At 37.9% G+C, this 27,050-nt stretch overlaps 1 protein-coding gene across 1 annotated transcript in view; it reads right to left on the reverse strand.

Annotated features, from left to right (window-relative positions):
• The window catches only part of ITK (IL2 inducible T cell kinase), a 1,334,312-nt gene that overhangs the window by 498,375 nt on the left and 808,887 nt on the right, over positions 1 to 27,050 (reverse strand). The window contains exon 5 of the mRNA XM_044069337.1: positions 16,891 to 16,931. Coding sequence (XP_043925272.1) covers positions 16,891 to 16,931 — 41 coding nt within the window. The remainder of the gene's footprint in view (positions 1 to 16,890; positions 16,932 to 27,050) is intronic.

The following is a 27,050-nucleotide window of genomic DNA, read 5'->3' on the forward strand; positions in this document are numbered from 1 at the left end:
TGCTGTGACTGATCAGTTTTATCCCTCTGTAGTTACTACAGCTCTGAACATCACCCTTATTCTTAAAAATCTGTACCAAAACACTTTTTCTCCACTCCTCAGGCATCCTCTCACTTTCCAAGATTTCATTAAACAATCTGGTTAAAAATTCCACTGCCATTTCTCCTAAACACCTCCAAGCTTCCACAGGTATGTCATCTGGACCAACAGCCTTTCCATTCTTCATCCTCTTCATAGCTATCCTTACTTCTGCCTTGTTAATCCATTGCACTTCCTGATTCACTATCCCCACATCATCCAGCCTTCTCTCTCTCTCATTCTCTTCATTCATCAGCCCCTCAAAGTACTCCTGCCATCTGTTCAACACATTCTCCTCGCTAGTGAGTATGTTTCCCTCATTATCTTTTATCACCCTTACCTGCTGCATATCTTTCCTAGCTCGGCCCCTCTGTCTAGCCAATTGGTACAGGTTCTTTTCTCCCTCCTTAGTGTCCAACCTTACATACAACTCTCTATATGCCTTATCCTTAGCCTTTGCCACCTCTCTCTTTACCATGCACCTCATCTCCTTATACGCCTATCTACTTTCTTCACCTCTCTGACAATCCCACTTCTTCTTCGCCAACCTCTTTCTCCGTATACTCTCCTGTACTTCCTCATTCCACCACCAGGTCTCCTTATCCTCCTTCCTCTGTTCAGATGTCACACCAAGCACCTTTCTAGCAGTCGCCCTTACTAGCTCTGCTGTAGTTACCCAGCTGTTTGGTAACACTTCACTGCCACCCAGTGCCTGTCTTAACTCTTCCCTGAACTTCATCTCACAATCACCCTTTTTCAATTTACACCATTTGATCCTTGGTGCTGCCCTCTCACTCCTCCTCTTCTTGATCACCAGTGTCATTCTGCAGAGCACCTTTCTATGCTGCCTAACTACACTTTACCCCGTCACCACTTTACAGTCTCCAGTCTCCTTTAAACTGCCCCTCCTGCATAGGATATAATCCACCTGTGTGCATCTCCCTCCACCCTTGTATGTCACCCTATGATCCTCCCTCTTGTTAAAATACGTATTCACCACAGCCATGTCCATCCTTTTTGCAAAATACACTACCATCTGACCTTCTGCATTCCTTTCCTTAACACCATACCTACCCATCACTTCCTCATCTCCTCTGTCACCAACATGCACTTTGAAATCCACTCTCTCACCCTTGGGTACAGTCATCACCACTTCATCCAACTCATTCCCAAATTTTTCTTTCTCATCCATCGCACACCCAACTTGCGGAGCATATGCACTAACAACATTCATCATTACACCATCAATTTCCAGCTTCATAAACATCACTCTATTCAACATTCTTTTCACCTCCAAAACACTCTTGGTTCCCCATTCCTTCAGAATAACCCCTACCCCATTTCTCCTCCCATCCATACCATGATAGAACAATTTGAACCCACCTCCAATACACCTGGCCTTACTTCCCTTCAACCTGGTCTCTTGTACACACAATATATCAACCTTCCTTATGTCCATCATATCAGCTAGCTCTCTCCCTATACCAGTCATGCTGCCAACATTCAAAGTTCCTACCCTCACTACCACACTCCAAACCTTTCTCCTCTCTTCCTGCCTTCGGGCATGGCTTCCCCCTCTTCTTCTTCTTCTCCTCCTTCGGCCAACAGTAGCCCAATTTCCACCAGCACCCTGTTGGCTAACAGTACTGGTAGCGGTCGTTGTTAACCCGGGCCTCGACCAATCTGGTATGTAAATCTGTACTGGTTTCCGCATATCTCATTTGGCAGATGTTTTACGCTGGATGCCCTTCCTGATGCAACCCTCCCCATTTATCCGGGCTTGGGACCGGCACGAAGAAATGCACTGGCTTGTGCATCCCCAGTGGCTGCTTTGCTTCCATATAATCTGTAATTAACCTTTTGTGCATTGGTTTAGATTTCAATTTGGCAGAATTATCTAGCAACAAATTAACCTTTATAACCCCATGATCACTGCACACCGATGGTAGTAAAACTTGACTTGAAGTAACAGTAATTTCTTTTGAAACACAAACAATGTCTAGTATGTTCTGTCCCCTGGTAGGTTTTTTTACAATCTGAAGCAATTGCTGTTCCTAAATATATGTTGTGAATAATTCCCTTACTAACATTGTTGAATCAATAGTATTCCAGTCTGTTTCTGGTAAATTTAAGTCCTCAGCTAATATTATTCTTCCCTCCTGTGTTTCATGCAAGAAATGTATGAAATCTTGTAGGTCATCTGCACTTGACATTGGTGGTCTGTACACTCCAACAATTGTTATATGTTCCATGGTTGTCTTTATTGTCGCAGTTACACAGTCTATAGTATTGGTGATATAATTTACTATGTAATAATCACAGTTCTCATAATTATAATTAATCCCTATCATAACACCACCACATGACTTTTTGTTAGAATGTCTGTTACAGTAAAACATTTATACCCTGGCAGAACTGTTTTTCAGTCATTGTTCTTTAACTATGTTTCACAAACAATAACAACATCAATCTTTTGGGAATATAATACATTTTTCAATAAAAAAAACTTTATTAATTAACAACCACCACAGATGCATCAAATGTTGCTATCTGTGGACTTTTAAGTTTTTGACCTGGCAAAAAATCATGCCTAGTGTTTGTCAAATATTGGTTTACTATGGCAATGTCAAAGCAGACTCGGTCGAATGATGGTATCATCAACCCACATCTGTGAAAGTGACAATGTCGAATTCAGACATTGCCGAAATATGTCTCGAATTCGACTTCGGAGCAAGAGCTAACATGGGTCGAGATAGGTGTGAGATTTGTATTTCGACAATGTTGGGTTTGACACTGTCACCATTCACCCTCCGGACTTCGCTGAAGTAGATTTGACCAAATCCACTTCAACATTGTGATTGTAAACCCAAAATATCTGCTGCAAAAATTCTCTTCCCTGTTCTTGACAAATGCACTCCATCCTGTCTGAACACGTGTGCCCAAAACTAGACTTGGATGCTGTACACATTTCCATCTTTTAAAACAGGACATTTTTTCCATGTAGGTATTTACCCAAAAAATCCTTTCATTCACAGTGGCCTGAATATCCTTTCTATAGATGATTTGTGAGAAATACATCCCAACGCCAGTACAAGCTATATACTAACAGTCAGGGAATCCTTGCGGATGACATCATTTGTACCGACATGAATAAAAATGGATCCGTACTTTCTTACATTAAGGCATTCTAAGGCTTGTCTCACATCTTCTATTTTTGCTCCTGGCAAGCATAACAATATTCGATGTTCATTGTCTTCTCTGCAGATATAAGTATCAATTCCTCTAATAACTGAATCTCCAATTACAAGAATGTCTTTGCTTGCTAGCTCTGAAGAATCTTCAGCTACTAATATAGTAATATCTGCTCTCTCAATTGTTACAAAGGATAGATCTTCATCACCATTAGTCTTATTAATCTCACTGTTTTATTGTGTATTAAATTCTCATCCAGCTGCCATTGCAAACCCACAGCTTGAGCCATCTAGTCAACATCTGTATTTCTCTTCTTTTTCCTTAGTAATGTTCTTCTATCCTTCCATGTTCAGTTTTGATTTCTTCTTTTTCACTTGCCCCTTGCCTCTTTTTTCTACCTTCTCGTGTGGTAAAATAATGTCTTCAATTGTAGATTAAAGGCATTCTGATAGAAAAATATTATCATTCCCTGTAATATGTGTGTTACATAACAAAGCAGTGTCCTTTTTACTATGTATTCTCTTTCCTTTACAGTGATTAATCAGTTTCTTTTTCTTCCTTATATGTTGTCAACGTCTTCCTTTCTTTCTTTTTTGTTTCCTTCTAAACAAACTGTATCCACAAATTGCTGAATACTTGCATCCAGAATTTCAAAGTTGTCAGGGTCATCGTCTTGTTTCATAGGGATTGAATGATCTTTTCAAAGCATAGTGGCATCATTTCCTAAATGTGTTCTATTTACTATTTGCCTAACATTATTTATTTCACCAGTCCGGTCATTAATATATGAAACAGTTCTCCAAGCCATGCCAATTTCACAAGTGCAATCATCATCATTAAGTCTAGCTTTACTTCTAACAATGGTAAGCAAATAATCCAACTTTTGACACAAGGAACATAGATCCCCAATGTTATCAGCTGTTACTTTTAAATATGCATAGCATTTATTACACTGCAAAAGATATTTGTGCATTAGCAAATTGTTAATTGCATACTCGTTTAAGGAAGCCGTATTCAGCTTCAAATGAATAAATTGTAAAATAAAAGAATAATCAAAATCAGTACCACAGAATTCAAAGAGAACTTAAAACAACTTCTATGACAAAAAAATATCACACGTGCAATATACAACTAAATAGTAAAGTAAGTACAGTAAGGTAGTAAAGTTGTTCTAACCGTACAAGTTCTGGAAGCCAGGCAAAAGCTGTAATTCCTTTACGCCATGTGCGGTAGCTTCTGCTCACTATCACTCAGTCGTACTTTTTTTAACAGTGAATATAAATAAATCACAAACCAAAGTAGGATTGTTTGGATATGCTCATGATTTTCCTCTCTGCAGTCTGTGTGAATTTATAACTGTCTAGGCCTCTTGGGATGGCTAGAGCTTGCCTGTCTAAAACCTATCCCTTTCTAACAAACAACAGTGAAATTAAAGGTAAAACAACAAAACATGACTCAAAGTAAATGTTGTTAACAAGCTATCCCTACCTACCTACCTACAAACAGTGAAAGACAGTGATAACAAATAAAACATAAATTCAAATAAAACTTCTCTTACCAGTCAACTCCACAGTATATCACAAACCAAAGTAAGATTGTTTGGATATGCTCAGGATTTTCCTCTCTGCAGTCTGTGTGAATTTTCAGCTGTCTAGGCCTCTTGGGGTGGCTAGAGCTTGCTTGACTAAAACCTATCCCTTTTTAACAACCAACAGTGAAATTAGAGGTAAAACAACAAAATATGAATCAAACTAAATCTTGTTAGCAAGCTATCCATTCTCACCTACAAACAGTGGAAAACAAATAAAATATAAATTCAAATAAAACAACTCTTAACAGTCAACGCCACAGTAAATCACACCCCAAAGTAGGATTGTTTAGATGTGCTCAGACCTTGAGATTCTCCTGCTACTCCTTTATCAAGCTTCCTTGTATTTCAGGGCAATAAGCTAGCTGACAACTTGGAAACCATACATTGCAGGTTAATTCATAATCAGCTGAAATTCACCACATCCAAAACTTGGGGCCGTGGCATACCTTTTAACCTCTTAGTGCAAAAAATCTTGAAAAAGCCTAAAATAATGGGGAGTCAAAGGCCCAAAAGTAGGGAGAGATTTTAAATATTAATCTTAGATACTCAGGAAGTTACTAGAATAACAGGCTTTGTTTCATCATGCATTTTTTGAATGGTATGAAGTCTGACACACAAATATCTGTTATTATTTACTCCTTGGTTATTTGCCAAAAACATACATTTTATGTAGAACAGATCAAAAATCTGGACATTCTGCGAAAATCTGGGCAGTTGATAGGTATGGACCTTGGCAGTTTATGCAAAATTGAGAGATTCTTCTGCTCCTCCTTTATCTAATTCCTTGTAGAACATGGCAATAATTTTGAGCTCATCAACAAGTTGCATGATTTAGAAGTCATTTGAGATTCTGGAGTCACATTTTTGGGACCAGGTGTCACCTGTAGTAAAATATTTATATTTTCACCTAAGAAATGTTTCCAGAATCAAGAACCTGTTATCTCAAGCTGACATCAGAGTTACTGTTCATGCCTTGGTTTCTTTCAAACAGGACTATTGCCAGGTTTTGTACCTAGGACTTCTTAATACTGAGTTGGATTGCTTACTTGTGATGCAGAACTCTGCTGCAAGGTTACAGACTGGTAATCACATTGCCATCATATCATACATATTCTGTGCAACCTGCTTTGGTTACCTGTTCATTACAAGATCATTTATAAGATGTTGGTATTTGCATATCTGTCTATACAAAGCTTGGGGGCCGCATACCTACAGGAGCTGGTGGTGCCTTACTGCCCAGCCCAGGTACTACACTCAGCCTCCCAGGTTCATCTTGACTGTTTTGGATTGTGTTCTTTTTCTTACCAAGTTTCTCACCTGTGGAATTGCTACCATGATGGCTTTGGAAATGTCCATCTTTATCTGGTTTTGGATGGGTGTTAAGACCTATCTTATTGAGATGGCATTCCATGGTGTGGGGTGATAATTTTTGTGTTAATATACTTTAATCTTATTATAATGTTGCTGTTTATTTTGTCTAGTATCTATATTATGGCTTTCTGTTCACCACAATATTAATGATGTTTTGTGACACAACAAAACACCTAAATAAAATTGAATATATATATATATATATATATATATATATATATATATATATATATATATGTGTGTGTGTGTGTGTGTGTGTGTGTGTGTATATATATATATATATATATATATATATATATATATATATATATATATGTATATGTATGTATATACAGCATCCATGGGACCAGATGACATTCCAGGCTGTGTACTACATGAACTACAAAATGAACTGGCACCTCACCAAAGTGTCATGTTTAATCATAGCCTCACCTCAGGCTTCGTGCCCACTGAGTGGCACACAGCTACAGTTATCCCGCTCCACAAGGGTGGATCTGCCTTGGATCCCAGGAACTACCGTCCCATCAGTCTGACAAGCCTGATCTGCAAGGGCATGGAACGCATTATCATGGAACTTATAAACAAAGACATTGGCAACCTTCAAACACTGGACCTCACCCAGTTTGGGTTTGTGAAGGGCCGATCTTGTCACATGAATCTGATTGACTTCTTCGAATCAGTCTCCAGAGCTGTGGACGAGGGTAAGGCGGTCCACACAGCCTATCTGGACCTTGCCAAGGCCTTTGACACCATCCCCCACTCTGGAATCATAGATAAACTTACTAAGCTGGGCATAAATCCCTACGTCACTTGATGGGTTGCCAACTGCCTTACTGACAGAACCCAGACTGTAAAAGTAGCCGACTCCAAATCCAACTCCAGACAAGTGACAAGTGGAGTACCTCATGGTTCAGTTCTGGGACCACTCTTGTTTGGCACCTACTTCTCTGAAGTACAGGATAACACTAAGGGACTCTGGCTAACAAAGTTTGCAGATGACTGCAAACTGGGAGCCGTTATTGAATCCCCAAATGATGTGGATATTCTGCAAGAGGGCCTTACAGAAACAGATGCCTGGTGCCAGAGCCATGGGCTCAAGCTTAATGCCAAGAAATGTATAGTTAACACCTTTGGAAAAAAACATGTACTCATGAATTACCACATAGGTGGCAGGACACTAAACATCGAAAGTGTGATGACAGACTTAGGGACACAGGTGGACAGTGGTCTCACTTTCGATAACCACATCGCCACAACAGTCAAGAAATCTTTCTATGTGGCACACCTCATCACTAAGGGCTTTTCATTCAGAAAAAAAAGAGGTCATTGTCTCACTGTACTCATGCCTCATTAGACCCATTGTAGAGTATAATGCCCTGTTTGGTATGTACCTCACAAGACATCTGCAACAGCTGGAAAGGCCACAGAAATACCTCACTAAAAGAATCACAGGCCTAAAGCAGATGCCATATGCTGACCGTTTAAAAAAACTCCAGCTATACTCTGTGGCATATCGTCTACTCAGAGGCGATCTCTGCTTAACATACAAGGCCATGTAAAATGCTGAACTGTTGGACATGCTCCACTTAAAGAAATCCCAATCCCTCAGAGCCACATGCTCCAGGGATCTAAACCTTGTCATCACAATGAACAAAACATGCTGGAGGGATAAATTCCTGACCCAGAGACTCCTCATACTCTGGAATAGACTGCCCATACATGTCAAGCAGAGCGCCTCATTGGCCCTCTTCAAAAGGAAGCTTGATGACTGGATGGGAGATAAGAAATTCACCTCGGGGATCATGTCAGTTGCCCTGCTAGACAGGGGCCCAGAGAAGTAAATATTGTGGGAAGAAATATCCAGGGAATTGTTATGGCTAGGCTTGCATAGGCCCTAGGGCCAATAGCCTAGTACCAACCTATGAACCTATGAACCTATATGGATATATATATATATATATATATATATATATATATATATATATATATATATATATATATATATATATATATATATATATATATATATATATATATATGTATATATATATATATATATATATATATATATATATATATATATATGTATATGTATGTGTGTGTGTATACATATACATATATATATATATATATATATATATATATATATATATATATATATATATATATATATATATATATATATGTGTGTGTGTGTGTGTGTATATATATATATATACACACACACACACATATATATATATATAAATATATATATATATATATGTATACGGGTTACTGACACTAGAGTAGGTATATAGTGATGACGACACCTGTTTCGTTAATGTAAACAGATGGTGGGAAGTTATGTGAGATCAACAATCCCTTAGTAGGGAACTATTCCCTTAACACATGGATTGGACAATCTCACTGTTACTGTATATAATTAGCAGGGGGTGTGGGGGGAGCAGAGGGGTTAGCCACCTCTAGAAGAACACTTCTGCTTGGTTTAGTCCACTCTGGGACAATTTCTGGAGAATGAATAAAATGTGTCAGCCTTTGTTTTAATGTTCTTACGTTGATTATATGGTTGTTGGTGTAGCCTGTCCTACACCTATATCTCTCTGTCTACATATACATATTTGCATATATGTAGACAGACACACACATGTACACACTCACATATACCCCCCCCCACACACACACACACACAGAAGGGCAGTCTGGTTGTCACAAGGACATCAATGAATAAAGAAGTCGTATGATTAATTCACTAGTATCTGCTAAGATGCATTAAAGGCAGAGTTCTTGGGTCTGTGGATGTCACTGATACCCAATAAAACTATAGAGTGATTCATCAACCCTAGTATGACATCTGGGAAAACTTTAGGGTGAAACGTATTGGTCAGATATATTTTAGTTGCATCTGTTAACATTCCCTGCACGTACAACTTTTTCAGTCCCAACAGTGGATAGTGTAAAACTATAAATTAGCATACATATTCGGGAAGAATATCTTAACTGTGCATATGAACCCCTGGGATCTCTTCTGTGTCGCTGCTTGACAGAGGTACAGTAAACAAACCTTAAAAGGGCTACCTTATGTGACCTACTATACAAAAGCACAGTCAACTAATCTAAAAGGGTGGCGAAAGTCAAACATACTCTGGCTAGGCTTATAAATGCCTTAGGGCAGATAGCCTAGTATCAACCTATGAACCTATGACCCTAATATTAGAGAAGACAGATTATTCCATTAGTATCTCTTAACATTTACTTTACTTTATTTATATTATAGGGAGCCAAACATTTTACAAACGTTAAAATAAACATAAAAACACCAATTATCTTTGGGTAAAATATTTCATGTGGACTGAATGACAGCTGCAAATCCATATACGTGAGAAAAATCATCCAGCAAAGAATCAAGGATGTCCTCATGCACCCTCCACGAGAAGGCAGACTCCTGCACCCTCATACACCTTCTCAGGTACTGATAAGTGATTCTGTGAGCAACATGGGACAACATGTACTGTTGTGGAGTGGGTTCTAGATCGCTGCCAAGACAGTTGTGACCATTCACTGCTATCTGTTAACATTCCCCAGAGACATAGTTGGGCGATGCTGTGACTGCTATGGATGGTAGTTAATGATGTGAAATGGTTCATAGGTCACAGAAGCATAGCTTGTATGCCTTCATTACATAAAAAGATGAGTATGCTGATGCATTAATGCCCAGTAATAATATTGTGAGTTTGCTTATTGATCCCAATAACACTGTGGGTTTGCTTATTGATCCCAATAGCACTTCTTGGAAGATGTCACTGCTTAATAGTGTGGATATTCTGATTCATTAACATCTGTTTCCAGTACCCATATGCATAACCGAGTAGTTTATGTAAGTGATGAGGATTTGTGGTATCAGGTTACTTTGTGAGGTGGTTCATGGTTAAAGTAGGATTGCTGTAACAGCTGCAATGACTCAGAAACAAGCAATCAAGCTTATACTGTAAAGTTACAGTAAGAGCAGATGAAAAGGTAACTGAAGAGATTGACTGTAGCTTGTTAACAACTACCTGTACATATTCCCTTTAAACTCAAGGCTAATTGCTTTATTACACATCAGGAAAAAATACTTCTGTAACTTCTCTACTGTCAGGCAACCCAGACTTTAGTTTATCTACTCTTACTGGGTAAAATTATTCTGTTGTAAAGTCTTTATACCCACAAATGCTGCAGACAGCACAATATAAGTTTGACTATCACTGTTAGCTGCCTCTAAGTTTCTCTGCTTTGTGGCAACTATCACTGTAAGTTGTCACAAAGCAGAGATACTTGTAGTTTTGTCACAAAGCAAATACTAGAATGATTCCCTGTCCCTGCCTTGGAATTAAGAATCTGCTCATATATCAGTGGAATAGGTACACAAAGAGAGCAAAGGTGACCTCATTACTGGCAAGAATCTTGCTGCCTGAAGTGGTCAATGGACCTACATCATTGCCATATCTGGTATCTAAAAGTGACCGAATTTCCAGATGGCTTCTAGATAAGTGAAGTGTAATGGAAGGAATGTCAGTGACACAACAGGTAGCACACTCACCTTTGGTGCAGAAGGCTGTGGATTCTATTCCCACACCAGGTAGATTGATTACTGAAACCGCAGTGCAGCATAAAGGGGGTGCTGCACTCTTGACTGTATTATCCTTTGGATAAGACATTAAACTGAGGTCCCATCTGCTTGAGATGGTGGTAGCTCATGTGGATATTAAACATCCCAAAGCACCTATCGAAAACAGTAGGGGGGTCCTTTATTTATGTACAAAAATAACTCTAATTTACAAAATATTTACATATTTTCAAATATTTACAAATGTACACACACACACACACACATATATAAATATAAATATATATATATATGTATATATATATATATATATATATATATATATATATATATATATATATATATATATATATATATATATATATATAATATATATATTATATAGATATACAAATCTGTTACACAGTCATACTAAATTTTCATTAGAAACCCACTCTTTTTTCCATAACCAACATCTGATTTTATTTAATATTATTGTTAAAGCTAGTTACAAAGCTAAGATAATCATAAGGCATTTTTAGCTATATCCAAAATCTAAAAGAGAATGCCCAACTATGCGCTGAACGTATAGTGGACGGTACCCCTCATACTGAACCTGAAGAAACTTCCATCCTGCTAGCTGGTTCATTTGGCACAAGATTCACCCCACTGTCCCCACTAGGCATACCCCAAAGCATACCTGACATCAGTCCTCTACCTAGTATCCCCAAAGAGCAGGTCATATCCGTGCTCTCCAAGGCCGAAAACATGGTTTCTATGGGACCAGATAACATTCCAGGCTGCTTACTAAATAATGTAAAACAAGACCTAGCTGAATCACTTGGCACTCTCTTTAATCTCAGCCTGAGCAATGGCTTTGTTCCAGCAGAGTGGAGAACAGCAACAGTAATCCCCCTGCACAAAGAGGGTCCATCAACTGACCCTGGCAACTACAGACTCCTAAACCTAACCAGCCTTATCTGCAAGGTCATGGAAAGAATCATCATGGACCCTATCAACAAGGACATAGGGGACCTTCAAACTCTTGGCCTGACCCAGTTTGACACAATTGCCCACTCAGGTATCATTGAGAAACTGTTCCAGCTGGGGATTAACCCATATGTCACTTGATGGGTAGCAAACTGGCTCACTGACAGAACACATGCTGTCAAAGTTGGGGATTCCACCTCTACCAGAAGACCAGTTACCAGTAGCATACCACAGGGATCTGTGTTGGGCCCTCCACTGTTTGGTATCTATTTCTCGGAAGTCCAGGATAAAGTAGAGGGCCTGTGGGTTAGAAAGTTCCCTGATGACAGCAAACTGGGCACAATCACTGAGTCCTCAAACGATGTTAACATATCACAAAGGGGCTAACACAGGCAAATGATTGCTGACAAAGCCATAGACTAAAACTAAATGCATAAAAGTGCATTATTATCACCTTTGGCAAAGAGGAAGTCCCTGCAAATTACAATATTGACAGCACCCCCCTAAGCTCAAACCCAGTGGTGCAAGATTTGGGAACACAGATTGATAGCAATCTAAACTTCGATCACCATGTGTCCACAGTGGAAGGGAAAGCCTTCTACATAGCGCATCTCATAAGTAAGAGCATCACATCCAAGACTAAGGATGTCATAACTCATCTGTACTCATCCCTCATCAGACCACTAACAGAGTTCCATATAACCGATATAACATAGAATAACTTTTTATTCTTTTAAAATATTCTTTACTTCTATTTTTATAATATCCATGTTTAATCACATCCATGTTTATTTTATCCACTTCTTTCATATCTTAAAAGGTCTTCTTTACATAGTTTTTCCTATAACTATTTACTATTTTACATTTCAAAAACACATGTTCAGTGGTTTCTTCTTCTTAACAATGTAAATGTATTCTATCACTTTTTTCTTATATCTTGACAATGTAAATGTATTCTGGCATATGGCATATTTTCTTTTAGTGGCAATTTATCTATTACCAGTCTGTACAAAAAATCTTGACATTTTACTTTCTGATTACACCATTTGTTTCTTATTTTTTTATAGCTTTAATTTTTTTCTGTAGCTTTACATTTTAGTGTTTTATTATTACATTCTTTTACCATACTTTTCTGTCTTTTTCTATATCATCAATTTTTATTTTCCACAAAAATATTTTTTCTTGGTAACATTTTATTTATTCATTTATACACTCTTTTCCTCTTTTTTATCATACACCCAGAATGATCATACTTATATTTACACAATCGTACTACTAATCTCTCATGTTTTCCAATTATCTACTTTAACACTTGAGCAAAGTTAATAAAGCAGCATTTACCACTGGGGTAATTAACCCTAAACTTCCTTCTTTTTTATTTACATACAAAACTTCTTTTTTACTGGGTTTAATCTAGAACCCCATATAAATGAAAACTATATAAATATATATATATATATATATATATATATATATATATATATATATATATATGTATGCAATAATTCCTTTTAACATAAATATACTTTTTCTGAATGATAATGTATATGTTTCCAGAAAAGACAGGTTCGTTTTATTTCTTCTATTGTTTTTTTTCCCACTGAATTCTACTTACATCTTTATTCCCAAATTTTATACCTAACACAGAAATTTCATTCATCTTAAAATATATACCTATGATCTTTACTACATCGCCTAAACCTTTACTTTTCTCTTTATTTAAAGCCATCCCTTTCCTCTCTAGACACTCATTTGTGCAAATTATTACTTCTTATATCCAAATTCAGTTTTTTTGTAATTATTAAAATGTCATTTGCTTATGCTAACAGAACTGCCATTCTTAATCCTTCATGTGTTATATACCCTGGCCCTTCATTTTGTAATTTATTTCACATACTATCACATTCATAACTAATGCAAAGAGTATACAACTCATTGGACAACCCTGTGTTACACCATTCTTCATATGTACTTCTTGGCTAAACTAGCCATTTACAAGTATTTTTACTTTATTATTACTATATACTGACATACATACTTTCCTAACTTTCTCACTTGTATTATATTATTTCATTATTACCCGTACAATTTCATGTCTACTTATATTGAATGCCTTATTAAGGTCACCTATCATGATTTTCGCTTCTTCTATTCTATTCTATTCATAATATCATCCACAATTTCTCTATCATCAGTAATTCTTGACAACCCTTCCTCTTTATACTGTATATACTATCTTCCGTAATGTTTTCCATTTAAGTTTCAAATCTCTTTTGTATTATTTTCATAAAGATCTTATAATCATTATTATTCAATACTATCAGTCTCCAGTTTTTCAAATGTCTTCTATCTTCTTTTTTCCATATGAATTTAAGTATTCCACTGCATAATTCTTTATACATAAAACCTTCATTTAACCATTCATTTAACATTTTTTAAAAATATTTCTTGCCAGTCCCTTAAATTTTTATATATTTCATACCCTATTCCTTCTGGTCCTGCAGCCAAATCTAAATTTACTTGACCTAATACTTTATCTAACTCATTTAAAGAAATCTCCTTTTCTAGTTCTTATTCTCTTTTTCTATTAACTTTTTACTTTCCATGTTTTTTCACTAACTTCTTTTTTCTTTAAACATTTTTGTACCTATTGTACTTTAAAACTTATAATCTTTTCCTGAGTTTTTTATATTTCTCCTTCTACATTTTTTATTTATCTCATTTCACTACCATCTTCCTTTACTAATCTGCTTAAGTAAATCAATATTTCTTCTGTTTTTCCTTGTAAAAATATCTTTTCTTGTATAACGATTCTTGTATTTTTTTCTTGATTTCTTTCATATAATTCTTTTTCTTTGTCAAAATACTTAAGATCATTATGTTCTATATCTTCCAATGCATCATTACGTATTCTTTTATATTTTTCTTTCTCTACTTTTCTCACATCATATTGCCACTGTAAAAAACATTTTTTATATTTTTCCTTAAATATCATCCACCATTCAGACCAATTTTTATAAAATGTTCTCACAGTAATATGAACTTTCCATAACTGCATAACAATCTCATTCCTTCTTCATTCCATGCTTTCTCATTTATCCTTTTTATTCCTTTGCTTACTTTTATATATTTCTTGTTTTCCTTTATCTCTAGCCATATTGCAAGATGATCAGAGAATCCTGTTTTGACTACTTTCCCTTCTCCTGTAACTAAACCTTCTGATACTAAAAACTAATCTATTTCAGTTCTATGCATGCCCCTTTTGCAAGTCCACAAATTTCTGTCCCAAAGATTTAACTTACCACATCTCATAACTTCTAACATTTTTCTTATATCATTTTCTTTCTTTCTTACACTTGCCGCTTAAATCACAATTGAAGTCTCTTGTTATTATAATAATCATATTTATCACTAAATAGTCTAAAATTGGATGAAATAAGATTTCCCTTTATTTACAGTTGTCCCCAATGTTTTACAACACTGCTATCACCCTCCAGATGTATCAGATTTTCCTGGGAAAGTTACTGCCAGACCCATTGGCAGTAAAAAAAACTCAGCCTGGAATGTCAGATACAAGGATGAACACAGGACAGCTACTGTTGCCAATTTTCATAAAAATAAACAACAGCTAACTTTAAAGTGGGTTCATGTAAAGGCAGAAAGAAACTCTTCAGGATGTAGATATCTTACCTGATGACAGTCTGGATTTTGGGGTTCAGATATAGAAGATATAGAAGATGCTCAATGGTTCTGACAGACTATAAAATCCTAGGTCAGTCAACTTACAAAGGCAGGTTATTCATCTGTATCAGTGATAGTTCAGGATTAGTTACTGGTTCCAAAATTCAGATGGACGCTTATGGCATGATGGGATTGAATGACTGATAATCTGCTTACTTATCCAAAAAATGAGAGCTATTAGTTGTTGCTCTGTTGACTCCTAATAACCTGGACAACTGCAACAACTAACTTTACTCACCACTTAAGCCTTGACATTCCATTGGCTACATGTATAAGGGAATATGTTGTCTTCCATGGAGACACTGGGTGGGTTGCACACTGGAGAACAATCCTGTGTCTGTCATATACATTCACATAAATGAAAGCTATGATTTCTCTTATTTAAGAGGCAAAAACATTGGGAGGTAAAAAGGAATCCAAGATTGCTGATATTTTGATATTATCTAAAACCTTGTTTGTGAACAGACTGGAATAAAGTGCTCAAGTGTGGATTACTTACAGAGGGACATCGTAAAAAAACATAATTTCTATAATAGAATCACTAGAAGTGTATGTCAAGTAAGACATATGCTCTAGTGTGTTAACCCGAAGCATCAGAGTTCATAAATCCTCAAGAAATTAAAGAAAACTAAGGCATGATTAATTTGATAAATAATTAAAACATCTGTATTATTCTCTAGTACAGTTAGAAATTATTAGGTGGGATGCATCATATAGAAGGACTAGATGAAAATGTACTTGGTGGGAGAGTAGTTAGGGTATTGTTTTTCTCCATGATTTTATAAGGATTGATGTAATTCTAAGTTAAAGTTCAGTTGTTATAATTAGATGTGCCAAAAAATATGTCCTTTGGTGACTATATGGCAATACAGATGACAAACACACCCTTCCCGTAACAAAGTCTTCAAAGAATTTTGTATAACAGTCTTAGCTATGCCTACACAATAAATGCTGAAATAAATTCTCAGCCATAACTAATAGAATTTGTGTCTTGTTTTGCTTTCTAGATAACAGTATGTATGCATACATGTATGTCTTTCTTTAATTCATACTGCTTGGGCATTATGCAGTCATCTGTTTCATCATCACTGTTTGCATCTGTAACTGCTGAAAATATGATTATCTTTCTTCAAGGTCAACAAGTCATTTTTTTTCCGAAAGTAGAACTGGCTAAATAAAATTATGAATGCTAGCTGTCAGTAGATCCAGTAAAATAATTTCATCTTTCACTTACTGGGTAGGTTTATAATTAGTGCTTTTTTCAGCATTAGGAAAAGATTGACTCCTTTGATATTTATTTTAATTATTAAGCAATTCTAAATTGAAGTAAATGAGTACTTACCCAGTTGTCATCTGGTGTTGGAGGAAGAGGTTTTTTAGATGCTGCAACAAAGAAAAACATATTACTCAGGCTGTTTTATATGTGATCCAAGAAATGGAGTAGATGAGGACCCTGTAAAAACTATATTCCTTAAGATATAGTAATTTCTACCAGCATTGTGTACATTTAATGACTGAATATAAGTGCTGAAAATTAACTAGATAGTTCTGTCTGGAGGTCATATACCTAGTATCTGAGATTCTTTGTTCTTCATCTCAATATGATTCATTTGAGTACCTAAATACAGATGTACAGACATTGCAGGGTAGGATATCTGTTTATGATGCTTTTTATTCTGCAAAAAAATGCATACATTTTAGGCAAGATTCTATACTACAGAAATACAACTGGTAGTAGTTGACATTAGTGTAGAATTAATAAATAATAGTCAATTCAAATCGCAATAGCGTCAACAGAACAGTAAATGCTGGATGTAAGATCATTCTAGATGACCTTTACCAGTCAAATTAAGACAACAGAAAGATATAAATATTACCAGAAAATTAACAGTGTTCACATAAAAAGGCAGCCCTTTTCTTCAATATATAATGTAAGATGCAAGTTTCTCATGGCAGCCCGTAAAGAACAAGCATACCATTTAACAAAGCAGCAGAATCTTCCTGCAGCAAATACAAGAAGGTGCATATAGGTAACGGAAGAGTATTATTTATTTATTTATTTATTTTGCCATTTGTTTACTGGGAAATTCCACTGGGCTGAAATAACTCATTTTCAGTGGAGGCCTGGGGAGAAAAGCTCCATAAGACAATTAATATAATGATACAAAATATTTAAAATGGATAGTACATGTAATCAGTGTTAGCAAAATGGAACAATATTAAGCAGACAACAGAGTAGAGAAGATATACACATATAACGTGCAGGTAACACAATTTAAGGGTAGATTCTAAAAGAAGTAAACATATTGTTATACATTTTTTTATGATAAGCTGTCATATACAAATATTTGCAAGGTAATCAAGGAGTAAAAGCCAGCATAAATGATGCAGGGAACACTGATATTGATTTAATGACATATGATAAGGCAACCATAGGTAGAAAGTCAGTATTATAGGCATTGTAAGGTCGATGTAACTTAGGGTGTGGGGACCAGGTTGCCCCCAAGGGATCATGTATGCATGTCTGTGTGTAAGTGTGTGTGTGAGAAAAAAAATTGCCACAGAGTATGAAGTGAAAAATATTAAAGTCTTATTTAAGTAATGTGCTTCACCTTGACAGAATGACACATACATCATCTGATTTACCTAGTAATAAAATACAAAATACTTATTAAAATAGAATATGAATACATTCATGCATGCACTGATGAATATATGAAAAAAATGATAGAAGAAGACTCAAGGTTTACTGAGTTAATCCAGTTTTTAATTTTGTTTTAATTTAATTTAACATTTTGTTGACCGGGAAAGTACGACTAGGTTCCACAGATCCTGTTTTCAGCAGAGGCTCAGGGAGAAATGCTCCAGACGCATGTCTTTAGAATGCGGGAGGAAACCGGAGTACCTGGAGGAAACCCATGCGAACGCAGGGAGAACATGCAAACTCCGCACAGAAGGCACCCCAGCCAAGAACTGAACCGGAGAATCTCTTGCTGTGAGGCGACAGCATTAACTGCTGAACCACTGCGCCGCCCAGTTGTTGTATCTAGTCTCATTGTAGCTATCCTTCCCATATACTTGCCCTTTCACTATTTACTCTGTTACAAGCCAGGTTTCAATTTCTTACATTCTGCCACTATTATAGACAGTACACTACAGGACTGTAATATCCCTGTGAAGTAAGAGTTTCTTAATGCCTAATTTATACTGAACCCTTTGAGCTGCCACTCATACTGTCTTCTCATCAGATCGTTAGTTCAAAGCAATGACAAAGCATTTTAGTCATGTGACCATTTAGGCTTTATCAATATCTACCATAGAGAATACCCACTTTCTCCAGGTGGGCCAGAACAGTCATGCCTGGGTGACTTTGTGATTACCCATTCAATTATACAGGTCCTATTTCAAGAATCATAGTATATCACACTGTCTTATACACAGGGTAGTTTGTTCCACAGGTGGGGCAGATGATGTGTTACAAATCTCCTTCTATCTCATCGTATTTATCTGCTGATGAAGATTTAGATTGTTTCCTATTGAAATGTTAGCACTCTAAATGCTAAGTGCCAACACTGCAAAAAAAAATGAAAATGCAGTTGTAGAGCAAATCTCGAACATCATTCTTCTCCTTTTTGCAGGGGCAAGCCCTGCTGCATGCCGTGATGTGGGGGGCAAGCCTGGAACTACCATATTAATATTCACAATATTAATATTCACATCATCAATGTATATGTCAATCTAGCTCTCAGAGGCCAGTATGAGACTGTTCTCCAGACAGAACACTGTAGCACACTACTGCCTACTAAATTTTCTTCTGACAGTTCATGCTATAATTACCACCATCGGCTTCCTAATAGGAAGTCAGTTTCCAATCATGCCAGCATTTTGGCCCCTATTCCCTTATCTTTTAATTGTTCTACCATGATTCTGTAAAATGTACTGTTTAAGATCTTGATGAAGCCGAGATATGCTACATCTACCAGAAATCCCTTGTCCACCTCATTGGTAACCCAGCCATCAAACTGAAACAAGATGGAATGGCAGGACCCATAAAGAATGATGCCATGATCCTGACCATTAACATTCAGGTATTCTACTATCATGACATAGAAAATCATTTAAATGGCTTTTTGTGGAATGGAAGTGAGGATGACAGGCCTATAATTATATGGCTCTTAGATCCAGCTTTAAGCATGAAAAGACACTTAGACTCCAGTGCAGGAGAAATTAAAAGGTTCTGCTTGTATTTCACAAATGACATCTACCACTTTTTAAACATATTGAAAAGTAGTTCATCTGAACACAAGATAGACACTAATAAAGTAGCATGATAATCTTTGTGACATCTGTATTGATAACAGTACAGTCTATAGTCTATCAATGCAGGTAAACTGTAATATCATTTGACACTGACAAAAAAGATACAAAGCTAGCTTGGCCATAGCAGATTCCCAATCAGAGAAGGAATTCAGAATGACTATTTCTTTCCTTCAGGGAATGGAGCAAATCCCATGCACGACCCCCCCCCCACCCCAGCACTGCATTCATTTCTGGGTAGCACAATTACATGCCTGGAGTATTTGCTGAATATTTATGACTGTGCATCATAGGGACATGGATTGCAAAAAAAAAAAAGTTCTAAGCTTGTTTCCCGCCTTTCTTGCAACTAGTCTAGTCCAGATACAGTTTGCTGTATCCAGGACTGTTCTGTAAGTTTCTGAGACCCCCAGACCTTTCTGTGTTAGAGGGAAGCCTTCTAGTTTATCAGTGGGAATGGTAAGCACTAAGTAGCCTATCCACCACAACAGGAGTGGCTTCTGGCCCAGAAATTATAGTTTATTGGCTGTTTGGGCAGTTTTTCCATCCATTTCAACTTTCTGGTTTAAAAGCCTAGGTCTGCTCTTGTTTAAGCTTCGCAGATCCAGTTTTGGCATCCTGCAGACTACAACAGCAACAGGAAGGAGAAAGAGAGACTCTAAGTGCCTCCATTTTGATTTTTCATAATTTACTGCTCTCTGCACTTGTTTTTTTTTTTGTCGTTTTCAATTTATCTGCATTTATTTAAACTGTATTTGTATTAATATTGCTGTACACTCAAGTGTGCTAACTTGTACTGCATTTAAAGTATTTTTGCTACTGTTTTAACTGCTTTTCTGCAAAAAAAAAAAAAAAAAAAGTTCTACGCTTGTTTCTCACCTTTCCTGTAAGTAGTCTAGTCCAGATACAGACTTTCTGTATCCAGGACTGTTTTGTAAGCTTCTAAGCCCCCCATACTTTTCTGTGTTGGAGAGAAGCCTTCTAGCTTATCAGTGGGAGTGGTAAGCACTAGGTAGGCTGTCTACCATAAGAGGAGTAGTTTCTGGTCCAGAAATTGTAGTTTATTGGTCGTTTGGGCAATTTTTCCAACCCTTTTAACTTTCTGGTTGAAAAGCCCGTGTTTATGTGGGTTTGCGCACTGCTCAGTGGCGCTTAGCTGAGGTAAACTATTACCAATGTCAGAAAGTCTGCTCTTCAAATTTTCCCTTAGAACATGCTTGTTCTTTTACTTCTTGCACTTCAGTTAGCTTAATTGGCTAGCACTTTAGCAGGCTTTTCTAGCATTTATTGTAGCACACTTATGTGCTATCAGCAATAGCTGTCCCTACACAGTAACATAACCAGTACTTATTAGTTATGACCACCCCTCCTGGTATGATTGTAGGGCAATTTCCTGTGCTTTCTCCTGCTAACCTGGTGTACTTGGGCATTATGAGATAGTATGGCAACTCACAAAATATGCAAAAAAAAACACTAAAGACTGGAGAAACGGTCACCATCCAAGTTTACTGTGCTCCTAGTACTTCAGCATCAAGCCTTCCAGGGAATAATTTCTCATAAGGATGGTATAGCTTAAATATATTTCACTACAACAATTAATCAATTATTCAATTAATTACACCATCATTATACAATAATTAATTCTTCCGTGAGTCACAGTGATTTAAAGTGCATGAAAATCAGATAATGACACTAATATACTTAGTATATAATGAAATTACATAACTACATAATATTTTCCAATATTAATACAAAAACATTCATAATGCATTTCTTAAAATTATACAAAATATCTAATCTTATACATGTAAATCTAACTCCGTGTTGAGACCACAGGGCCAAAGTGTCCAAAATTGGTGATATATCTACTTTCCATTCTCAAAATAATGCGCCCATATTCTGCACCCTGTACTGCATAAGGTTTATTTAATACAGTAAAAAAATAAACTGCTTGTATTCCCATTATGTAGTTATTATTGATGAATTGCTGACAGAAATACTGAAGATCAAAAACACACGAACACAGTTGAGTAAAAAGCAGAACACCTTTATCCAACACAAAGCTTTCGGGACAACTCCCTTTTTCAATGATTAACACAAGGTGCAATTACATTCACATTTAAATACACCCACCACACATCACATGACCTGCAGCCAAGGTCAAATGATCAACTACATCAGTATTTAGTATATCTACTAGCATTTTTACTAAAGAGTATAAAATTCAAACTTTTATATATATACACAAGGTGTTCTGCTTTTTACTCAACTGTGTTCGTGTGTATTCCCATTATGAACAGCATGAAAATGTTGGGCAACAGGATTGTTTAACCAAGAATTTTTCACATCTCACAAGTGTGGCAACTAATGGACACAGACAACCCTCTCCTCTTAACTCCCAACACTCATACATGTGAGAGATGCACTTATATCACCAAACTGGAAGCAGTGCACACTCCAACCAAGACCGAACTAGCTGGTCAAGAGGAGAAGGTCAACACCTGCAACTCACTACATAGAACACACAGCCCTCCAAAACACAAACTATCACAACCCACACATAGAAACACAAACCATACACCCACCTTCACTTAGGCTCTCAATAAAAATGCACCCAAACAACAGACACCCCTGAGACAGAAATTTAGTTGACCAACACAACACAACACCAACCCCAGAACATATAGCTCACCACCACAGTGTGCCCCTCAACCTAAGCCCTTAAGGCAAAACACTTTGCCAAATGTAATAATCATAGGAGACTCAATTGTGAGGCACACTGATGTCCCACTTACTAGGTTGTATAAGCAGACTGTGACAGTCAGGTGTCTATCAGGTGCCAGAATCTGCCACATAACATATGCACTCAGGTCACTCCACAACAAGTACAAATATGACTCAGTCATTGTCTGTGTGGGTGTGAATGACCTGAGACGTACATCCTTGGACTACATGAAAAGAGATGTGATGGAACTCTCAGATTATGTGGCCCAAGCAGGTATGACCTTAACCCTGAGCAGTATTCTACTGTCACCCAGAATGATACCACAGTATGGGCAGAAAATGATTAACTTCAACAACTGGCTAAGTTTCTGGTGTCATTCTAAAGGGATCTAGTATGTCTGCCTGGGACGACATGATCGACAAACCTCAATGCTTTGCCAGAGATGGCCTGCAGGGTGATTCCAGGTTCTGGCTAAGGCTCTTGCCACCCCTATAGTGCCTTTTTAAGGCAGTGTTCCAAAGACCAAAATTCTACTGTAGCAGATACAAACAAATGTAATCTGAAGGTTGAGCTGCTCAGTGCTAGAAGTCTAAATCTCAAGATGCACTTGCTCAAAGCTCTCCTCAAAATGGAGAATGTTGACATCTGTGCTGTAATGGAGACCTGGTTTAAAGAGGCATAAAGCATCCCTGCATTCCCAGGCTACAACTCATTCCATACCTTTCGGCACCAGAATATGGCCGGAAACTCCAAAGGTGGCGGTGTCTCCATATTCTTAAAGGATATGCACACCTCTACACTGGGAGCCCAGCATAATGCATCTGAGATACTTCAGGTACAACTAACACTGGGTAAGACAGAAATACAAGTCATGGCCTGCTACAGAATCCCAAACATGTCCCTAGACTCTCACTACAAGTTCCTAAGCACCCTGGAATCTGTCAAGGTCCAACCTAATACTCACATACTGGGTGATTTCAACTACCCTTCCATCAACTGGGAAAACTATTCATGTATCAATGTACAGGCCCAACGCTTTCTGGAATTTATCAATTCCAATGCCCTGGACCATCTCATTCTGACCCCCATTAGAGGAAGCAACATCCTTGACCTGGTTATCACCAACATGGGAGACTGTTGCTCCACACCTATAGTCAATTCCTCCCTGGTCAAATCCGACCACAAACTGATCACCAAGGAAATCTCCATCTCACCTACAACCCTTGCTAAGGTGACCACCCTGAAAAACTTCTCTACAGCTGACTTTGGGCTGCTGAAAACAGAGATGGCTAACTTCTTCACATCCATGCCAATGGAAAATAGCTGCATGACTGCCGAATCATACACCAATGCACTGTACAAACACTTACACAACTGCATGGACCTTGCTATACCAAATAGAACTAAGACGGTCTCCTCCAAATAAAGGAAGCCAATCTGGTGGTCCTCAGCCATCAATAAACTCTAAAACAGAAGGAAGAAACTGTTGCAGACAAAATGAAGCCACAAGACTGGAAAGCCTCCATTATCAGTCTCAACAAAAAGCTGAGATCCCTTATCAAATACTCTAAAGCCAGCTATGAAGGCAGAATTGTGGCTGACACCAAAAACAACCACAAAGCCTTCTATAGCTATATCAGAAACCTCCAAGGCAATACCCAGATTTGCTCTGAGTTATTGCACAATGGCCCTCCTATACTGAGCCAACAGATATAGCCAACATACTTGCCGACAGATTCAGTGGCAACTTTACCCCTCACCCCCAAGGGCCCTATCACAATACCAGAAGAAAGCCTGGCACATACCATGTCTGCGGCACAGGTAAAAGTTGCATTGTCCAAAGCCAAGAATACAGTGTCCATGGGACCTGATAATATCCCTGGCTGCATCCTATATGAGCTACAAAATGAACTGGCACCACATTGGTGTGCCCTGTTCAATCACAGCCTTACCTCAGGCTATGTCCCTAATGAATGGCGCACTGCTACAGTCATCCCGCTCCATAAAGGGGGACCAACTACAGACCTTGGGAACTATCCCATTATTAGCCTATTAGCCTACTATTAGCCTGATGAGTCTGGTATGCAAAGCTATGGAGGGCATCATAATGGACCTGCTTAGCAAAGATATAGAGAATCTCCAAACTCTTGACCTCACAAGGTTTGGCTTTGTCAAGGGGAGATCCTGCCTGCTGAACATGGTTGACTTCTTTGAGGCAGTCACCAAGGCTGTGGATGAGAGTAAGGTAGTGCATACAGCCTACCTCGATCTGGCCAAGGCCTTACCATTCCCCACTCAGGTATCATTGATAAACTCAGCAAACTAGGCATAAATCTTTACATCACTAGGTGGGCTGAAAATTGGCTCACAGACAGGACCCACAGAGTGGAAGTTGTGGATTTCAAGTCAGACTGTCGACCAGTCATGAGTGGATGAGTGGAGTCCCATAGGACTCGGTCCTGGGCCCTCTCATGTTTGGCATCTATTTCTCAGAAGTCCAGGCCAACACAGAAGGACTCTGGCTGACCAAGTTCGCTGATAACTGCAAGCAAGGAGCCATTCTCAACTCCCCAAGTGATACAGACATCCTACAAAAGGGCCTCTCTGAGACCAATGACTGGTGTCGGAACCATGGCTTGAAGCTTAACACCAAAAAATGCATTATCATCCCCTTTGGAAAAAACTCAGTTCCTATGAATTACCATGTTGATTGGAGCCCACTGAACACTGACGGGGCCATAAGAGCTCTGGGCACCCAGATCAACAGCCACCTCACCGTTGACCACCACATTGTCGCTGTGGTCAGAAAGTCCTTCTACGTGGCACATCTTATAACCAATAGTTTCACATCCAGGAAGAAAGAGGTCATCATCCCCCTCTTCTCATCCCTCATTAGACCAATCATCGAATATAATGCCCCATTTAGCATGTACCTGACCAGACACCTACAACAGCTGGAGAGGCCACAAAAGTACCTCACAAAAAGGATCCTAGGCCTTAAACACATGTCCTACATGGACAGACTCAAGAAACTTCAGCTGTTCTCAATCTCTTATCGTCTACTTAGAGGTGATCTCTGCTTGACATGTCTGACCCAGCCCTGCTTGAAATGTGACACCTAATAAAATCCCAAACTCCCCATGCCACATGCTCCAGAGATCACAACCTCATTACCACAATTAACAGAACATGCTGGAGGGACATGTTCATCTCCCAAAGACTGCCCATACTCTGGAATAAGCTTCACATTCATGTCAAGCAGAGCACTTCACTGGCCCTCTTCAAGAGAAATCTTGATGAGTGGATGGGTAACAGAAAGTTCACCCCAGGGATCACTCCAGTTGCCCTACTGGATAGGGGCACTTTGAACTAGTATCGGGTGGCACTGTGCCTGGGCAATTTTTTGGACTAGGCTTGTAAAGGCGCCATTGCCATTAGCCTAGTACACACCTATGAACCTATGAACAAATCATCATCCTGTCTAAAATTTGATTTTTGTCAATAATTATTGGATTCATGTCAAAATTAATGCTTCACTAACTAGAATTGTTTGTATATAAATAACAGATAAAAGCCCTGTCCCTCTACTAAGTCTCATACAGACTGCTCAGGGGTGACCTGTGTCTAGCATACAAGGCTGTCTCAGACTCAGCCTTGATGGAGTTGCTGCATGTCCGTAAGTCGAACTCCATTCATGTAACCTGCACACAAGGTCTCAACCTGGTCTGTGACATTAATAGAACTTGTTGGTGGGATAGATTTGTGTCCCAATGACTCCCCCATCTGTGGAATAGACTTCCTCTCCATGTGAAGCAGAGTACCTCACTACCCTTCTTTAAGAGGAACTGGACAACTAGATGGGAAACAGAAAATATACCCCTGGAATCCCACCTGTGTCCCTGCTGGACAGGGAAAACAGGTGCTAACTTTGTGGGAACATGGGTGAAATTCTTGGCTAGGCTTATAAGGCCCTCCAGGCCTATAGCCTAGTATTGTCCTATGAACCTGATGAACCTAAGACTGACTAAAAATGCCCAGCATTACTAATGGAAACACTAGCTCATTTTCTTATCACATCTATAATGACAGTAATGCTATTTTTCCTTCTGTAGTGATTTAAATTATCTATTAGTTTCCTTTTTGACATCAGACTGATACATTAAAACATATTATTTGATGGAGATTTAATTACAGGTGTTAATATTCTTAAAATGTGATATAATTTTACTAATGAAAGCACCAATGAATGCAAGATGATAAACAGGAAAAGTACTACTTGTTCTGACTCACATGTCACTTTTAATCCCAAGCCTTCACCAGAGATATTTGATCGTTTAGTAGAAACTCTTAACATCACTCTTACATTCTAAACAAATGAGGACTGGAGTCTATGGGATGCGATACCTTGCCTTAGCATCCCTCTGATACCCTATTCAAGAAACAAATCAGTTTCTTAGTGT

This window comes from Protopterus annectens, chromosome 4.part0 (genome assembly GCF_019279795.1).
Source record: "Protopterus annectens isolate FY-2018-M chromosome 4.part0, PAN1.0, whole genome shotgun sequence".
Taxonomy (NCBI): domain Eukaryota; kingdom Metazoa; phylum Chordata; order Ceratodontiformes; family Protopteridae; genus Protopterus; species Protopterus annectens.